The 19,768-nt window shown below is 43.8% G+C and overlaps 1 protein-coding gene across 1 annotated transcript in view; it reads right to left on the bottom strand.

The window, feature by feature from the left end:
- Positions 1–708: 708 nt before the first annotated feature.
- Positions 709–19,768, bottom strand: part of LOC147672910 (WD repeat-containing protein WRAP73-like) — a 381,825-nt gene continuing 362,765 nt past the window's right edge. The window contains exons 6-7 of the mRNA XM_086947927.1: positions 3,439–3,525; positions 709–735 (exon numbers count right to left, since the gene is read on the bottom strand). Coding sequence (XP_086804053.1) covers positions 709–735; positions 3,439–3,525 — 114 coding nt within the window. The remainder of the gene's footprint in view (positions 736–3,438; positions 3,526–19,768) is intronic.

Here is a 19,768-nt window from a genome sequence, read left to right as displayed (position 1 = left end):
GGCAGATGTATCTATCAGAAACCATAAATTCTGTTTTATTAATATTTAGTTCAAGACCACGATCGCTGCAGAAAATTAAAAAGTGATCAAGTAGTGCCTGCAGACAACACAGGTTGGAGAAATTAAAAGTGTCATCTGCGAAAAGTAGCATCACAATTTTATGAGGGCCAGGTTTGGATGCATCGTTTCCAGGGAAATCAAATGCATGCACTAAATCATTAATATAAAGAGTAAAGAGCGTTGGGGCCAACACCACCCTGCTGGACACCAGTTCCAATCTAGAAAGGGTCTGTGAGCTCACCACAGTTGCCATACCAAACTCTGGCAGTACTGAATGCATGCAACCTAATAAGGACAAACAAAATATTGCAGGGAGCACCTGTCTTTCCCAGAACGTCCCACAACTTAGCCCTAGGAATGGAATCAAAAGCTGTCTTCAGGTCAGCATAGACCACATACAGATGGCCCTTGTCTAGAGAGACTTTTCCAATATAGGGTGCAGAAAGGGAGGATTTGAACCACCGTACTGACCCTATTCCTGAATCCCGCCTGGAGTTCTGAGAAAACAGTCGTCCATGGCCCAATGAAGCAGCTGATCCAGTATGAGATGACAGAAGAGTTTCTGAGACGTGTCGATTAGGCCGATGGGCCTATTGGTCCCTGGGTCTTCTTTGGACCATTGTTTGTGAATCGGGACAATTTCTGCAATCAACCAAGAGCTAAGGGTTGGGCCACCTGTAAGAATAGAATGGAACAGAAGCTGAACATATGTAGCCCAGATTAGAGGTTCTGATCTCAATAGGTCCCCAGGAAGGGAGTCGGGCCAGGAGCTTTATGTGCCGGAAGTGTCATAAGTGTTGCAATTACATCTTTGTACTGGAAAGACAGAGGGGGACCTTCATCTATGGGGAGACATAAGACATTACTTGATTGTATATTCTCTGGGTTGGGCTTGCCTGCATCCATTTTTTGGAAATGATCCACTCAGGTCAGTGGCTGTAAATTATAAAATCGACAATGGTGGTAGCATTCTGCCTGCTGTGAGCCAAGATTCGCCCAAAAAATGTACACACCCAACCTTAACAGCTACTACTAATTCCACCCACATCTCTTGTTCCCAATCAATTTTGGCCTGATGAAGTGCCTCTTTATACTCTTTCCTAGTTCCAACTATGTTTTGCCTGTTTCTGTTTTTTAAACTTTGTATAAGGACACCTCTAGAATTGAACCAGGTACAGTGGGTCTGAACCCTATGGGTCTTGCGAGCATCTTTACTAATTGAAGATTTAAGGGAATTGAAAAGTCTTTCATGGAATGTAATAATAAAACTATAATCAGAAGGTGGCGACCTCACGGTGTTCAGTGTATCCTAGGTATCAGCCACCGGATCATTTGTCTGGGCCACCAATTTTGGGTCCTTACAAACAGCCTCCCATTTTAGGGCGCGCTTATTATTCAAAATGGACTGGGCAGCCCCAATATTCGGGGAAGCACAGTGGTGAGCAGTAGATTTTAGCTCACTTAAAGACAGATGGAGAGCATTGTTGTCGCTGTCATAGCGCTAAACAACTTCCATGTCTCTGAGAGATGGCCATATTGGTAGGGAGAGGAATCTATAATCATTGCGCCTCTTTTGTGATGCAAGCTTAAAAGTATGGGCACCACTGTGGTCAGAACGGGACCTACCATTACAAGCCCTGTGGCCAAAGTGAAGAGTTAGGCTCATCAATTGATCAGCAATGGGAGAACATCTTGCAACAGGGCCCAGATCTAGCTGAGGGACGCCATAAGCTTCATATTATTCTTCGGTTACTTTAAAAGGCTAGGTGCCGCAGGTTTCGAGAGTGACATTAAAGTCACCGGAAAAACTTACCCGATCATTGTATGGAAGGGTATCTAAGGATTTGTCTAAAATACACAAGTATGCGAGATTCATTTTACCCCACTGGGCCTGTTGTAGAAGTTAAAAACATACCAAGAAGACCGATAACATCTTGTAAATTAATATCAAGCCTCGTAATACAAAGGATTAGCACATTTTAAAACCACATGATCAAGCCTCCAGCAGGCCGACCCTTACCACCTAAAGATGCTGGGCAAAAATAGATGGTGAACCCTGACCTATATACTGGCTCCACGCACCATGTCTCTTGAAAGATATAGATATCAAACGTATCAATAAAAGTCCCCCAATTCGGGTCTTCCAGCTAAGAATTAAGTCACGCCATGTTCCATGAAAAGATGTTCCAGATACTTTGCTGTATCCGGGAATTGGGAGACGGCGGAAAATGGTCCTGGTGGAATGGTAAGATTGTGGTGACCGATGTTGGCCTCCTGGGGGAAGATAAATGTGATAAGGCTGCAAACACAACTAGATTTCCCTGATGAATGTCCACAAGTGAATGAGTTCCAGACAAAACAGGCTTCTGGGCAATAGTGGGGCAAGGTACTGAGCGGTGACAAAGGGTGACCTTAGAGCGGGCTGAGCTAGACACCGTATTCATTCTAAAAGCGTGCAAAGTTGTCTATAAGCAAGATATTATACATAACAGCTTCACATACTTGGACTACCTACATAGTAGAGAAAATTGTGACTAATATGTATGCCTACCCAGAATAATTGCCTAGTCTTCTACAGGATTATCACCACCTTAGAAGGCATCTCCCCGCAATACATTATTGTAGAAAATAACTCTGGTTTAGAAAAATAGCAATTCTTTCTGTCTACACTCATCGCCCAAAAGCAACAACCAGGTGATCAGTACATTATAGTCCTCTTTTCACACAAGCATTCAACACACCCCTATTACCCATATTTGGGCCTTCATTGGACATTAAAGGCCTTTATTTGCAACAATAACACAACACCCTATTGTTCGAATTTAACCCCCTAACTCATCAACATACATAAAAAAGGCACACATGTCATAGTTGGCAACAAATTTCCAAATCAACAATGCTTTCACACACCACATCGACATATATACTCTAAGAAAGGCAGACCAAATAAACGTAACACGCACTCGGGTGTACATTACTGCATCACAGGGCACCGATCTGGATTATGATATGAATATATAGCAAGCACCATGCCATGGGCAATTTATGAACGATCAACTCCCCTCCACTCTTCAAGAGGGAAACAGAAAAGTCCTTTGGCAATGCCATCACAAAGATTTTAATAATCACTCATTTACTTTCATAAAAAAGAAAGCAACCCTATTTAGAAAGCAAACTCTGTTCAAACTCTACCAACCACACACAACCAAACTGCAACAAACAACTTAACCTATCAAGTGACTGTTCTGCCTGCCTCGTGAAACACTCAGATGGTGCCATGGAAAAGGTTGAAAGCATTTTAAAAAAGTACATAACATATATGTAATGCATAATTTGTATCACACATTAGCTTATCAAGAAATGTAGTGTTTCACATACCTCCAGACAAGTATCCCACACTGCTAAGACACAACCGTTGGGAGACCATTCAATCCCAGCCAGATCCTGGGTTTCGGAGTCGAAGTGCTTGGAAAAGGAAGAAAAGGAGAAAAGATGCAGTTTGACTTCCAGAAGTTTTATTGGCCGACACTGAAGCTATAATACCGTAAATGTTTCACGAAACTCAGTAGACCAAAAACATGTTGAACTGTCTTTCAAGTCGAGGCACAGACTTATCAAGAATGTTTTAAAAGAAGCTAAGGGCCCCTAATTTCCAGCTTGTGGACATGTAAATTTTCTTTGCACTTCTATTCATGCAATCATTTGAGGGTAGGGCTATGGTATTTGGGCTACGTGCATCGGAGTATTGCAAGAACATTTCAGTAAATACTTGGTATAACGTGGAAATGATCAAATTTGGGGCCTTGAGGCAAAGTCTCCATTCAGCTTAAAGTAAAAACATTGATTAAAAAAAGGTAAAGAACGCATTTTCTTCCTTCCTTTGTATACAGTTAAATGATACTGCATTTTACTTGTCAAAGATATTACCCTGCTTTATCTTTTGTATCTGTACTTTTATCTGAAAAATCTCCAATAAAAACTTAACACGAAATGCTATAGGGGGACATTAGTGGTAGAAACATAGATCCCCCGATATAAACATTATAAAGCCCTGCGTTTGAGGGAAGTGAACTATAACCCAACTGTGGAAATCGTAGAAATTACCGTTAGCATAAGCTGAAGCCATTTTGTTTGTGGCAGCCATTTTAGTTAGCAATGTGCTCGTCATGTGCTTCTCCCTCTTCACTGTCTTGTATTTCGCTTGAGTCATCAACTATAATTAACTTTTTCAGCACTGAGCCAGAGCAATGTAGGATGCCAGAATGCATCTGTCTTAGTGTATAACTGTCAGGCTATTCCGACTGATGTAAGGGTTTTTGTTAATCCTCCCACTCTGTTGAAGTAGTTTCCAGTTGTCCATATATGTGAAATAGCTATTCTTATGTATACTAGGACCACCTCTTTTTGAGTCTTCATGCTTACTCAGCTATAAAATGGCCATAAAAGGCCCATGGTTTCTGTACTCCTTGGACTACCTCATACAGTGGCCTGAGGGTCTCCCTCATGAGCGGTTAATACATTCATTTGCTTTGATATTACAGCTTCCGTGCTAATCTCTATTTTGTTAGTCTAAGGACAAAGAAGGGCGAACCCTTGCACCAGTGGGCCCCTGAAAAGGCTCACTCCCACACAACTCAGCATATAAATCAAACTAACCGAGCAGAGGACACACACTTTTTTTCAAAGAAAACTTTATAGAAAAACCACAAAAAGCATGTAGGACTTAATCTGAAATAGAACTGAATTAATTTCTTATGACTATCTGCTAAAAGCAAACATGGTATATTGTGCGAAAGGCGTTGCGGATGAATGCACAATGTTCTTTATCTCTTAGTCTCAACCGCTTCCCAATTATATTTGGGGTGTGCCTTTAAACAGAAAAAGATACCTTTCAACTCTATACCTTCCAAATCTTGAAGTGCCTAATTAAAGGGTATCCAACATCATGTGAAGTTCTCAGAAAACTCTATGTGGTAGTTTTTGGAAAATTTTCACTCTGTTATTGTATAAACGTTGGTAGCAAAATCCACTTTTTCAAGTGTTCCTTCAGCTTTTTGCTTTTTATGAACAATGATAAATTGCATTTTGTTTTTTTAATATCTGGGCAGTAACAATCTGCCATCCTACCTCTCACTGCATTTGTTCTACCTATAAAACAAAAAGTGACTAAGTCCCAATGGAAGATTCGAGAGCGGTAAAAGGAGGCAAAGATTGTCCAGTGACAAAAAAGCTTTGGCAGTTGTAGTTTTCAAGTTCATCCATATTGCTGCTTTGAAGGCCAAATTGCAAGGCTTCAGCAGAACGCATTTCAGCGCCAGTCTGAAACCTGTTTTTGACTACCACAACAAAGTCCAAGTTAGAAGGTAAAACTGTTAACCAGGTGTAGGAAAGTACCATTTGTGTATGGTCACCTCCTGCCCCCACTTTTTGCCCCAATGCTGATGAGTAGGACTCTGAAAGTGTACTGGAGCCTGCTGCCCATGACCCAGTGCCAGTACTTTCTCCTTAAAACTGATACAGGGAAATTGGTAACCTCAACTGACAAGGACTTTAACCCCCCTATAAGTCCCTGGTAAATAGTACCAGTTGTGCACAGTGTATGGGAGTTAAAGGGGTGACCAATGCCTGAAGCACTGTTCGTGCCACCCTGAGTGACCCAACTAAGCAAATGTCAGCAGTCCTGCCATTGCAGACTGAAGGAGAAGTTCAAACTGCTGCTCGAACTAGACTTTGCCCTCATCATGTGTGGCAAGGTCAATGCACTAATTTTAATATATGTCAGTCACCTCTAAGTGAGGCCTATTAAGCCAAGGAGACAGCATGCATTATATTAAAGATGAAGACATAAGAGCAAGCTTATATGTCCCTATCGTAGGGGGGTGGTACCTCTTGATAGGATGGACTCACTTAACTACCTGGATAAGACGTTTTCTGCAGGCATGTCCTGAAACCGAATGTCAACAAAGTGGTTATAAAACACACAGGTGCAATTCATAAAGAGCATTGTGCTTCTTTTATTAAACCCATTGTACCTGCACTCTGCTTTTATGAGGTCAAGGTACTGGGTTTGGCTCACTAAGGGGAGGAACTGCGGGGCTTCTCCAATGTTGAGGAATTAGTAAGAGCAGGAAATCAATTTATGAGAAATAGTGCCTACATTCCTTCCAGTACTCCCTTGTATCCACTTTTCATGGGCATGGAAGTAGGAGGGCAGGCGAGAAAAGTTAGACTGCAACCTCTTTTGTACTGGAGACATCTCTGGACTACTCCAGAACTTGCCCACTACGTTACGGCTCTCCAGGTTGTAATGAAAGCTAACCACTTGTCTATGGTTCTGCGGCTCTCTAATATTAAGCAGACTCTGAACTCCCATGGTTTGCCTGAATTATGGGAGTGACCTGCTCTCACCCACTCCCCCCTGAGGGAATGTACTGGTGAATGTTTTGCTCTTGATTAATGTGTGCTTGTATGGAAAAACATCAGAGTTTGACGTTGACTCAACCTGCTTCATTTCAGAAAACAGCACACACACACACATCATTCACCCGAACGAGTTCACTGCCACACTATACAACTACCATAAATTGCCATAATACCACCTCAAAAAAAGAAATAAGTACCTTAACTAAGCATTGTGGGACTCCTAACTCCGTAAGGCTACACTGTGGCACTTTAAAACCATACCAGACATACATAACCCCCCCAGTAGAAGAATGTCACAATCTCAGCATACTTACCAGCCTATTGCATTACAAAGCCTTAGCACCACACAACTCCAATACTACCACTGCTTCTGAGCTATCATCAATGTATAAACATCAATCTCCAAAACACCTCCACTACATCTACTAACATTGTACTACCTATCTCCATTACTATGCTGATCTGCTGGCGACTGTACTGTCACCTTCTGGAGCCCAGCACTATCACCAGAGCACTACCCTTCCCCTACACAGACTACAACTTCCCACACCACACTACCCCACCAAGAAACATATCAACAACCACTATCAACCTCACACTACAAACCCCCAGAACCACATAACCACCTCTGCTCAACGGCCTCAGCAATTTGATGTCTGCTACAGCACCCTCACTACTGCCTTCACACCATCACTATTGATAACACACTGTTACCCTTCACCACCATCCCTCCAGTCACTTCCCACCATACTACTGCCTAGTCATCGAACTTCCACCATCCAGAACACTACACCCACCAACATCAAAGTACCACCACACTTACTATTAAACTACCACCTTCAAGAAACATCACCCCATACTACCTCCTCCGAACAGTACCAGCATAGAGCATTAATGTTCTTATCACTGCACTACTACCCTCATTATTGCACTACCCATCAAAGTATGACACTACAACAGTATCAAATCAGAGTAGGATACTATAATTGCCCATTAATGCAATACACCTCACAGCGACATACAAGCACTTGCACTTTGTATCAATCTTTCTTTCTGCCTTCTTCTATTGCACTCCACAATGCCACGGTTGACTGCCTGTATATCCACACCACAAAACACACACACACACACACACAAACAAATCGCAGTAAAAAATTCAAAATAACTGGCTATGTCAATCTGCCTCATGTAAAAGCACCCCGTACTTGTAGCCGCTTCCATATAACTTGCATGCAATACCAGACTGTGATTAAATAATATTTCGTTAACACAAGTAAATTTATTTTACCCATCTTTCGTACATAGTTTATAAATGCTATGTTTATTTGCAAACATTCATAAGAGTCAGAGAGTAATTTCTGCATGAACTGGGGATTTTCAAAACGCTCAGTTATAAAGTTGTGCGTTTTTTAAAGTCAACATCCAGTCTTCTATAAAAGGAGAGTAAATAGACCGGTGCTAAGCCGGTGGGCAAGGGTCCCAAAGTAATTTATCTTCAAGTGGCGACAGTTCCTTAAAGATCCTTAGGAATAGGGTTGCAGTTTCGAGGTCACTAGAAACAAACACGAGACCAGATAAAAACACGGTTGTTATGCGTCAGTAATTTGTAGTTTTGAACAGACTTTGAAATGAAAGACCCGGAATACAGCTACTTGTTTGTTTGCTCTGTTGAGTGGAATCTGTGAACTGCGAGACGAAAGGTAGGGGTAACTTTATTTAGAACTTAACATTTGGAAATGTATGGATTTATCTACACCATCTAACAGATGAGCTAGATCTGAGGTGATGATTGGTGGGGTTAGTAGATGAGTTAAATGAGATTAGGCATTGCTAGGTTTCATGGTATAACTTTCAAAAGGGCAGGTTGTGATCTTTAAGATCAGGTGTGGGAAATTCTCTGTAATACAATAAGTGTGATTAAGGCTACCCTGCACATGACTTCGAAGGATGTCACCAGACAGAGAGGGCATGTAGAGAACAGAAAGTATATATATATATATATATATATATATATATATATATATATATATATATATATATATATATATATATATACACATATACACATACATACACACTATCGAGGTTGCCCTGTGCTTCGGGACGCACACCGCCGCAGGCTGGTTCTTAATCTTTCTTTCTTGGGAACTGGCAGGCTAGTTGCTGAATTGATGCGCCTAACGCGTTTCGAAGCCCCAGTTTCTTTGTCAAAGGCAGTGTTGTAACAGCCTCTGCAACTGAAAACCCAAAATGCACTTTTCTTTTTAAAACACTTTATTGCCTCAAGTGGATTCAGGTGAGTAATTTTAAAGGATTCTGGTATCCGTAGTGCATCTGAGTAATTGTAGTCCTCAAGTGGATGTTGCATTGGTGTTCACTTTCATTATTTCAAAATAACCCTCCGGTGGGTCTCAGGAATTAACTTGCACAGTGTAATTTCTTTTGGCACTGCGACGTCGCCCTTCAGTGAAAGAAAGTCTTTCCCTTGCGCTCCATTTGCGCAGGTTAATTCCTGAGACCCACCGGAGGGTTATTTTGAAATAATGAAAGTGAACAGCAATGCAACACCTCAGAAGAAGTTCCAAGATGGAATGAAACGAGTCATGATTGCCCAGAATTGCTCGAATAAATGCTTTGAAAGCACCGTGTTGCGTGTGCGGCTCATCGTTTCCTTTAGGGGGAGAAAGTGTTGTAATATATATATATATATATATATATATATATATATATATATATATACACACACACACTGTAAATGTTTACCCTAACCCTGCGAACATTAAGTACAAAAGTCGATATTTGTGTATTGTTGTGAAAAACGCCAGTGAATGTGCCTGATGTTAACATGGCATCCTGGCGAAACCATTCCCGCGAGATTTGGTGAACCAATATGTTTATATTGTGCAGCGTTATGGCGGTCGCCTGTAACTGACTAAGGCGTACCGCCGAAACGCGTCTGAACCTCACTATCAGTGTGCAATAAATCCTCTGTGGACTTGACCCCCGCGAGTGCAGTTTCTTTGTTCTTTTGTAATTATATATATATTCACTGGAAAAACCATAGGTTTCACACCAGTTATAGTGAGCTGGAAATTTTACTGACATAAAACCATTGAAATTCCCACGTTATAGTTAGTTGGACTCACTATAACTTGCACGTGCAATGCACTGCTGATGACGTCACATATTACATCACTCATGACATGGTCAGTGACATCACTCATGACATCACTGATGACACCATCCAGTGAATGTGTGTCTTTCTGAAAAATAAATATTAGTGAGTAATGGTTAAATTTTTAAATATATGTATTAGTGTTTCACTTTGTGTATAAGTAGCTGCATGGGTTGGTGAGTAGCTACATGTGTATGTACATGGGTTATTATATGTTTTTTTAGTATCAGTATGAGTGTCTATATGGTTTGGTGGGGGTATTACTTAGCACATAGATGCATGATTGACTGACTGTCTGTTTGTATAAGTTTTGAAGACAGCATATGTGCAGGACTGTATGGGTGAATGAGTGTGTATATGTGTATGTTAGTGAGTGAATGACTCTCACTATTGTCTTTATCAGTAACTACATATGTTTTAATCTAGTATATGTGAATATTGATGTATATAAGTGAGTATATGTGAGAGTAAGATTGTAAGAGTTCCTGTTTAAATAAGTATGTGTTACTATAAGGGATTGTTTAAGAGAATAAATATGTTTTAATTTCAATAGAAGTAAGGGGGTAGTGTGTGTATAGCTCTATATGCAAATAAATGGATGTTCAATTGTTTATTTGCATGTGTGAGTATGTGTGTGAGTAACTTTTGGATGACTGTCAGTGTGTAACAGGATGTATAGGTGTATCACTACATATGATGAGTGAGTATATGTATGAGTGAGTATATTGAACTGTTTGTGAATGAGTAGATGTGTATATAGATGGTGGAATTACTGAATTGGTTGTTGTCTCCATTTAAAAAAAAAAATTAGTTTCTATTTTTGAATATGTGTTTCAAGGATTACATTGCAGTGAAAGGAGGTCTGTCACTCTGTCACAAGGATGGTGTCATCAGTGATGTCATGAGTGATGTCACTGACCATGTCATGAGTGATGTAATATGTGACGTCATTAGCAGTGCATTGCACGCGCAAGTTATAGTGAGTCCAACTAACTATAACGTGGGAATTTCAATGGTTTTATGTTAGTAAAATTTCCAGCTAACTATAACTGGTGTGAAATCTATGGTTTTTTCAGTGAATTTAATAGGTTTTTTAAATGCTAATTCCTAACTATAGCTGGTGTGAAACCTATTTTTCCAGTGAATTTCAAAGGTTTTTTAAATGCTAATTCCTAACTATAAGTCTCAGTTTATAAGTAAGACTGTTAGCGCTCTAGTTGTTCTTTAGAACACTCTGGGACATTCTGTCATTGGGCTATATTTGGGATACATCTGGCTGATATTTGGGCTACATTTGTTTTTTTTTGTCTCTGGTGGCCATCTTTGGGCTACATTGGGCTACATTTGGGCTCTAACATATATATAGCCCAATGTAGCCCAATATATATTTTTTTCAAAGTTAATTTTCGTAAAAACCACTTGAGCATATATCTTGAGACATAGCAAAGGCACATCCAGCTACCAGTTCCTACAATTTTGCCAATTTTTTTTTGTATATATATATTTTTTTAAATTTTTTTTTGCCTTGGAGCGCTCCCGGTGCGCGCCCCGGTGAGCGCCCCGGTGAGAGCCCCGGAAAGGGTAGTTTTATGAAGCGCCCCCGGGCGCGCACCGGGGAGCGTCCCGTAAGCGCCAATATCGCGAACGAAAACAATCGTGACGTATCGCGTAGCCGCGTCCGCGTGATACGCACGGCGTAAGCACACCCGGAAGCACTCGAGCGAATACGATCGCGCAACGTAAGCGTCCGAGGTGCTTACGCGACGCGCCCCGGGGCGCGTAGCGTAAGCGCGTCGGGTCATGTGACCTGAAAATAACCCTTTTCATTGGTTAATAACAGGTTTTTTTTCACAAGTAGGGAAACACCCCACCCATTTCCTTCACAACACCTCTTGTCTGTTCCTGCAAAAAAATCTAATTCAACCATGTCTGGTTCCCAGAACCCTTCCCAGGACCAGTCCTCAGACTCTTCGGATGGATTCCTGCCTGAGGCCCCCCCACAGAGAAAAGTGAAGGACCACTTCATATGGAAGTTTTTCTCTTTTCCAGAGAGGGAGAAAAAATGCAATGCAGCCAAAGTCACCTGTAAAATTTGTGACACTGTCCTATCACGTGGGGATCCCACCCGGAAGTATAGTTTCGGGAATGCTACTTTAATCGGGCATGTTGAGAGGAGGCACCCGATTAATTATGCACGGGAGAGCACCAGGGCCCTGGCTCGCAATCCACCACCCGATGGCCCCTCCACTTCCACCGGAGCTTCAACATCATCGGTGAGAGGAAGACCAGCAGTGATGATCCCAAATATTCAGCCTGTTTTTGCAGATATTACAATTCGCTGTAAGCAGTGTGACCAACTGCTCTGTAATGGGGAGCAGAGCATTGAGCTGATTGTTAGAAAGAGGGAGGAACACCGCTGCGCCCCTCAGCCCTAATTTTCCCCCTTTTTTTTTTGCTCCTGTTGAGCAGTTTTGCATTCCCTAGTATTGTTTTTGTTCTGAAAAAAATACCCAAAAAATTTAAAAACGTTCGAAAAAGTAAAAAAAAAAATTCAAAACTAAAAAAGAAGAAAAAAAACAGTTCTTTTTAGAACTACCTCCAATTCTCCAAAGAGCTATATTCCTTACATGTTGTGTTGTTCTTTTTTTCAATGAATGTGTACTGCATAACTGTTTGGATGAAATGACTGAATGAAAGGGATAAAGAGACTGATGGAACAAATGACAGAAGGGGAGTGAGTAAAGGTGAGTTGATTACAGTGAGGAATGCAAGGTGAGTGAGGGTGAGTGAAGGGGGAGTGACAGAGTGAGAGGATAGAGGGAGTGAGGGTAAGACAGAAGGAATGAGGGAAGAGGAGTGAGAAAGTGAGAGGACAGAGGGAATGAGAGAAGGAGTGAGTGAAGTGGAGTAAGGTGAGTGAGAGAAGAGGAATTACTGAGGGAGCGAATGAAGGGAAGAGAGGGGAAGGGAAGTAAAGCAGGAGGACTGAAAGAAGGTGAGTGTGGGAGTGGAGTGAGAGGAAAACAACAATTTAAGGGGCAGATTTACAAGCCCCTTGCGCCACCTTTGCGTCACGTTTAACATGAGAAAAGTGACGCAAAAGTGACGTAAGTGGCTTGTAAATCTGCCCCTAAGTCTCTACATGTAGATTTTTTTTTTAAAACAGCTACATTTTTTTTGAAACAGTCATTCTTTTTTCCCCTTGGTATGCTCCTCGGTACGCTCCCCGGTGCGCGTACCTGGGCGCTCCCCTGCGAAAATAAAAAAATTTTAAAAAATGTTTTGCCCCGCGGGGCCCTTTTTTGGCCCCCACATCAAACCTAGCGGGTCAGGGGGGGTCTACTCTGCCCCCTTTTGGCCATTTCCCCCTTTGTTTTTGCCACCTCTTGTGTCTCGATTTTACCGAGACACAAGATGGCGGCCGCTCCGGACTGTTTCGAATGTTTACAGACACCTGAGTGCCAATCAGCTTTCCGTGCGCAAGTCGCGTGGCGCGCCCGGAGCGCTCCCCGTGCGCGTACCGCTACGCTGCCATAGATATATATATTTTTTTAACCTAAATTACTCAAAATGCACTGGAGCACATATCTTTAGACATAGCAAAGGCACATCGGGCTACCAGTCCCTACAATTTTGCCAAGTTTGGTGGAAATCCATTCAGCCGTTCGGGCAAAAAGTGAGTTTGACCGCCTGTTGGACCCGGCCCGTTGGGCAGGTTCACCCCTAGACTTTTTGCTTTTTCCTAGCCTGTTTATGGAACCTGGTGTTGGTGATTTTAGGCCTCTGCGCACTTTTTCACTGTGGTACAGTGTAAAGTGCTTGAGCTCTCTGTATGTGTGGTGAGTGACCTGCCCTCCCATAGGAATGAATGGGGAATATGTATGCCCATGGTAGTTCCTGATGTGTGGGGAGTTCAGGGGCGAGTTTGGTATGTATGAACTCGTGAGAGTGAATGCTGCAAAATGATGTATGCGGCATGACTGTGTCTAGTCTAGAAGCACTACTTTTGGAAGTTGGCATATTTGTGTAAGTTGGTGCTAGCGTGTGATTGGCTGGTGAGCCTGGCCCAGAGTGCCTGGGCCTGCTTGTGGATTGACTGTCTGGTTTGAGGATGACAGGGGCTGGAGAGCCCGGGAGGTTGTCTTGAGTCAGCCCATGGATGAAAGGCAGCATCTGCTGCCAGGGAAGTGGGAGGAGATGGCACCTGATAGTGAAGGGCTGTGCCTGCCTAACTACAAAGCTGGCTCCACCTCCCGCTGGGCGACTGTCACCTCTGCCCCTGATACTGAAGGGGACTTCCCTCTAAACCAGTCCAGCTGGTTCTCACACAGACTTCAAAGGCTTCAAAGACTTTTCACTGTATAAGAAGGGGCTGTGTCCCCTTCCAAAATGTTCTTGTTTCTGACTTGAATCTGCCAGGGGCATGCTGCTGCTGGGGCTCAGGGGAATCCCTGGGCCCTGCCCAGCTCCTGGACCTCTGATGGACATTCCTGGACTTCTGGGGGACCCCTCTGCCTTGCTGGGCTGTGGGGGGGACTTTGCTTGCACCCTTGGAATCTCTGGGACCGTGTTGCAGCATGGAGGAGCTGCATTTGCCTGTAGGAAGCGCTGTGCTTCCCCCTGAGCGCCTGGGAGCGCTCTACCTGATTTCTAGCGCTGTAGAGCGCTTTATTTGGATTATAGCGCTGTGGGTCGTCATTTAGCGCTGGGAGCGCTTTATTTACATTGCGAGTGCCCACCTCGCTTACTTGTACTTTTATTTAATTTCGGCTGCCCACGCCGAGATCTTTAATGCCTGCCTGAATCGGGCCGCCGCGCTGCCCGCGGTGACCCGGAAGTACCTGGCCGGCCGGCCAATCCCAGCGCGGCCGGCCGGAAGTCCCGCCCCGCAGCCCGGGTGCCGAGGAATGGCGACCGCGAGGCGAGGGGAGGGAAAGAGGAGAAGCATGGCGGAGCGGTAGCGGAGGGGGCGCGAGGCAAATTGTCGGTGCCTGCCCCCGCCGCGGAGAAAGGAAGAGAGGAGGAGTGTGGCCGGCTTCTGGGGCTCCCGTGTGCAGAGGGAGCCCCGAGTGAGGAGAGGAGCGGCAGGCGGAGACTTGCGGCGGGGGCGCGAGGCACATTGTTGGTGCCTGCCCCCACCGCCAGTGGAGAAGAGCCGCCGCCCGGAGGAGCCGCCCCTGAGGCCCGGTGAGTCTGGGCTGGGGCCGGGTGGAGTAGGGCAGAGCAGGGGAGGGGCGCCGGGAGACATTGTCGGTGTCCGCCCCCCCCCCCCCGCAGTAGCGCGAGCTCGCGCTCGATGTGGAGAAGCCACGAGGGCTTCAAGGGCGGCCCCAGATGGCAGTGGGCCGCCCCAACGTCACGCAGAGCCTGTGGAGGCTCCAACGAAGGGGCATGTTTTTATTTACATAGAGCCTTGCGAGGCTCACGGCGCCCTTGTCCACGAGTCCGTGAAGGCTCCCACGATGCCCGCATTTTGTTTACAGAGCCACGGAGGCTCGTGGGCCTATTTTAGTTAAGAGCCACGAGGGCTCTAGGGGGCACAGTGAATTCCTGAGCCAGATGGCTCCAGCGCCCCCCCCCTACTTCTTTCCAGAGCCCAGTGGGCTCCAACGCTTTGGGGGCATGTTTGTTTTAGAGCCTGTGTGGCTCAGGTGGCGCAGATTTGTTCTAGGGGCTACTGAGAGCCCTGCCACAGCTTGTTAGTACACAGTTGCCCAGCACTTTGTGGGCAGCTGCCACGTTTAGGCTTTTTGTACTTTTGAAACTGGCGCTGCATGGCAGCGCACCCTGACTTTGGATTCAGGGCATCCTTGCCCCACAAGGCCAGTTGGCCTAGGGACTGCCACAGGTGGTGGCTTATGTAGTGTTGGCGCAATGTGATTTCTATGCTTTTTAATAGTTATTGCTAATGTGAGTTTTTGCGCTATTGATTTATTATGCACCTCTGAATGTGTAGGTTTATGCATTACGTGTCTTTCTTTCCATGCGCTGCACCTCTGAATGTTTAGTCATCATGTGTCTTCTTGCGCTGCACCCCTGACTGTATTTTATTGCATCATGTGCTCTATTCTTAACACCTCTGAATGTATTTTATGGCATCATGTGTTATTCTTTATTACTCCTCTAAATGTGGTTCCTGCATCATGGGTAATGTGTTCTGGTGTACCCCTAAATGTGGTTATTCTTAGGTGGTTGTCTTTCTACTCCTCTGAATGTAGGTTTATTGCATCATGAGTAAGGTATTCTTTCTTAGAACCCTAAATGCTGTGTAATACTTAGGTGGTTCTTCTTTTTCTAGTACAGGTGGTCCTAGTAAGGTCCTGGTTCCTGTTACCAGTGGTTACTGGTTGTTATCTTTGATTATTATTTTATGTTACATTCATTCTTTATCCTAGAAGTGATTTTATATTCTACATTTTATCTAGAAGTGCTATATCTGAATATGACAGTGGCCCATGTGGCCCTGTCTTGTGAATAATCCCATGTGAATATTGCCCGTGCCAGTTGGCACAATGTATATGTGTGATTTTATCTGATGTGTTTTTACAATACAAAAGTTATTTTTATAATAACCTTGTGTGGAGTCTCTTTTGTGGTGTGCCTAGTATGTTGTTGCTGTTGTGCGCTGACGCAAATGCTTTACACATTGCCTCAGAGTTTAGCCTTACTGCTTGAGCCAAGCTACCAAGGGGGTGAGCAGAGGTTATCTTGCCGTGTGACTTCCTTGCCCTGACTAGAATGGTGGTTTCTGCCTGGCTTTGGCGTCAGCCTTAGCCTACCAGAAATAGCCAGTTCTAACACCGCCCTATGGAAATTAACATGGGGAAAACACGTTTTGGGACCCCCTTTTATCTCGGACCCCGCTTGACGAATCCCCCCCAAACTTTCAGGGAAGGACCGGAGCTCGACGAGGCAAATTTGAGGAAATTTTCAGGCAGATTCGTCAACCGACGCCAAAGTTATTCACAATAGAATTTTGAGATTTTGCATTGAAAAAAATCCTAACTATAACTATCTACTGGCGACCGCCAGTAGGTGTTATATATATATATATATATATATCAAAAGAAGAATCCTGAGCCGCTGATTTCCAAGCGGCACCAAGCAGGTAACGACCTCTTCCCCAAGAATGAAAACGCTCAATAACGGGCCATCCAACACACTGAAGTGCAAGCAGTCATTTTATTCAGTGCAATTACGGGCAGCTGCCCTCCCCGACGTGTTTCGCTCTGACAAGCAGAGCTTGATCTATATATATATATATATATACATATATATATATATATATATATATATATATATATATATACATATATACATATATATACACATACATATATATATATATACATACATATACACACACATTTATATTATATTTGGTTTTGACGTTAATTCTCAGCAAGAGATATTTTTTCGGTCTGTAATGTGATGATTGAAACTAAAGAAGTGTGGATTTCACCATAGAGTTGCGTGTGAAACACATCTTTCATTGTAATCGCCCTGTAGCGATGACCTTGTCTTTGAGGTGTAAACAGGGTAAGAGTAGGCTTTATGCAGGGTATTTTAGTTCCTATGGGCGAGACCGATTTGACCAATCACTATAAGTTCACTCTACAGGATTTCCTTCTTCCAAATGTGTCATGCTGTTATGCATAGGCCTGGTCTGCGCAAGATGCACAAGTTACTTACCTTCGGTAACGATATATCTGTAAGAAACATTAGTAGTGATAGATTACTTACCTTAGAATTACCCCAGGCGTCAGAAAAGCATCCAGAAAGTTTTTTGTCAGCCCTACTTCTGCGCGTCGGTAGGTGTCGTTGTGCAGCTCCACGTGCGTCGTTGGCGCCAGGATGACTTTGCCGGAGCCACTTAGATGTGCCCACGCACGCTGACGTCAATCTGTACACTACTTTCCGCGCCAGGAACGCAGAGTCATGAAAGAAACTGACCACTGGTGCCATGAAAATAGGGTCCTGAAATGGATGACAAAACACACTATATAAATGAGGGTCTAAGGGCTAGTTTTACGACTCTGAACTGGACACATGCCCCTAATATCAGACTTACTACAACAAAAGGTGTCCAGGAGTCACAACTGAGTGTTTTTATCTAGACTGACCACCATATGACTTACAGGTTAGATTGTGAATTAAATATTGTTCATGTGTGAAAACCATTCAACTGCTCAACATGCAACCAAGGTAGGAATTTTTCCCATCAGTTGCCGTTCTATACCACCACTATCACATCATTTGGGTCCTCCTTACCCAGGAGTTAGTACAAGTGATCAGTCACACTATGTGGAGTGTGAAGACTGTGTGAGTAAGGAGACTGATGTTATTTGTTTCGCTGGGTGGTATCGGTATGGTGTTGAAATGATAGTTACAACTGAAAGAAAGCAGTGCAGTGAAAAAGAGTGGAAGTGAGTTAAATTAGGTGGAACTGAGTAGAATAAGTGCTTTATTAGTTTCTCTCAGACCCCCAAGTCTAAAAACAAGTGAAAAGTGAAGAGTAGATTTAACAAAATATCTACTAGCAAGTGGTCGACATGTTTCTGCATATAAGCGGAAGTTATCCTATGCATTCATCAGGACCTAGATGTTGCTATTGCTTGCATGATTAAGTGATAAAGAACTAAAAGAATAAAAGGGAAAAATTTTACTCACTTCCACTCTTTTTCACTGCACATGTGATAGTGGTGGTATAGAACGGCAACTGATGGGAAAAATTCCTACCTTGGTTGCATGTTGAGCATATGAGTAGTTGAATGGTTTTCACACATGAACAATATTTAATTCACAATCTAACCTGTAAGTCATATGGTGGTCAGTCTAGAGTAAAAACACTCAGTTGTGACTCCTGGACACCTTTTCCTGAAATGGATGACCTTAACCCTAGACAACAGTTCGCAGAACGGGGAGTATGGGTGGGGCGGTAAGGAATCTATCACTACTAATGTTTCTTACAGATACCAAAGTTAAGTAACTTGTGCATCTGAAAGAAACATGTAGTGATAAACTCCTTACCTTAGAATAGATACCCCAACAATACCAACCCAGGTGGTGGGTCTGCAAACCAAGATCACACCAGAAAGTCCTGGAGAACAGAATGGCCAAAGAAGGAGTCTCTCCGGAATTGGCTGTCCAGGCAGTAGTACTTGGTAAAAATGTGCAGCGAGGCCCACGTTGCTGCCTGACAGATGTCATGCAAGGGAACTCCCCGTCCCAGAGCAGTAGTGGCTGCTGTCGCCCTGTAGAGTGGGCGCACAACCCCACGGAGGCTCCTTTTTAGCCAAGGAGTAACACGCCTTTATGCACAGAACGACCCACTGAGAGATGGTCCGCTTGAGCACAGCCCAACCTTTCGTGGCGCCCACGTAGGCAACAAAGAGCAGGTCATCCACCCGGAACTGTTGTGTGCGGTCGAGATAGAAAGAGAGCGCACGTTCTGGGTCCAGACGGTGGAGCCTCTCTTCCTCTTTTGAGGGATGCGGAGGCGGAAAGAAGGTGAGCAAAGTGATGGTCGGCCCGATGTGAAAGGCAGTGACAACCTTTGGCAGAAAAGAAGAACGAGTCCTTAGAACAACTTTGTCCGGATGGACAGAGAGAAAAGGAGGCTTAGAAGAAAGAGCCTGGAGCTCACTCACCTTTTCTGGCAGAGGTGATGGCAACCAGGAAATCAGTCTTTAGAGTGAGGAGAAGAAGAGAGCAATTGTGAAGTGGCTCAAAGGGAGCACACATCAGAAAAGTAAGAACTAGATTCAAGTCCCACTGGGGCATCACGAAATGAACAGGAGGAAACATGTGCATGATTCCTTTCAAGAATCTATTTACAACAGGCGACTTGAAACACGAAGGCTGATCTGGAAGTCTTAAAAAGGCGGAAATGGCCAAGAGATAGCCCTTGATAGAGCCAAGAGCAGAGCCCTGCTGGGCCAAAGAGAGAAGAAAAAGAAGAACTTCTGAAAGAGGGGCAAAAGGGGATCCACAGCCTTTGCTGTGCACCATGCCACAAACGTATTCCACCTGCAGGTGTATACCATCTTAGTGGAGGGATGCCTGGCTGCCAAGTTAACATTACAGACTTCAGGAGGGAGGTCGAAGGAT

The sequence above is a fragment of the Lissotriton vulgaris genome, unplaced genomic scaffold (assembly GCF_964263255.1).
Source record: "Lissotriton vulgaris unplaced genomic scaffold, aLisVul1.2 SCAFFOLD_1347, whole genome shotgun sequence".
Taxonomy (NCBI): Eukaryota; Metazoa; Chordata; class Amphibia; order Caudata; family Salamandridae; genus Lissotriton; species Lissotriton vulgaris.
The sequence above is the reverse complement of the archived record's forward strand: the minus strand, read 5'-3'. Positions and strand labels throughout refer to the sequence as shown.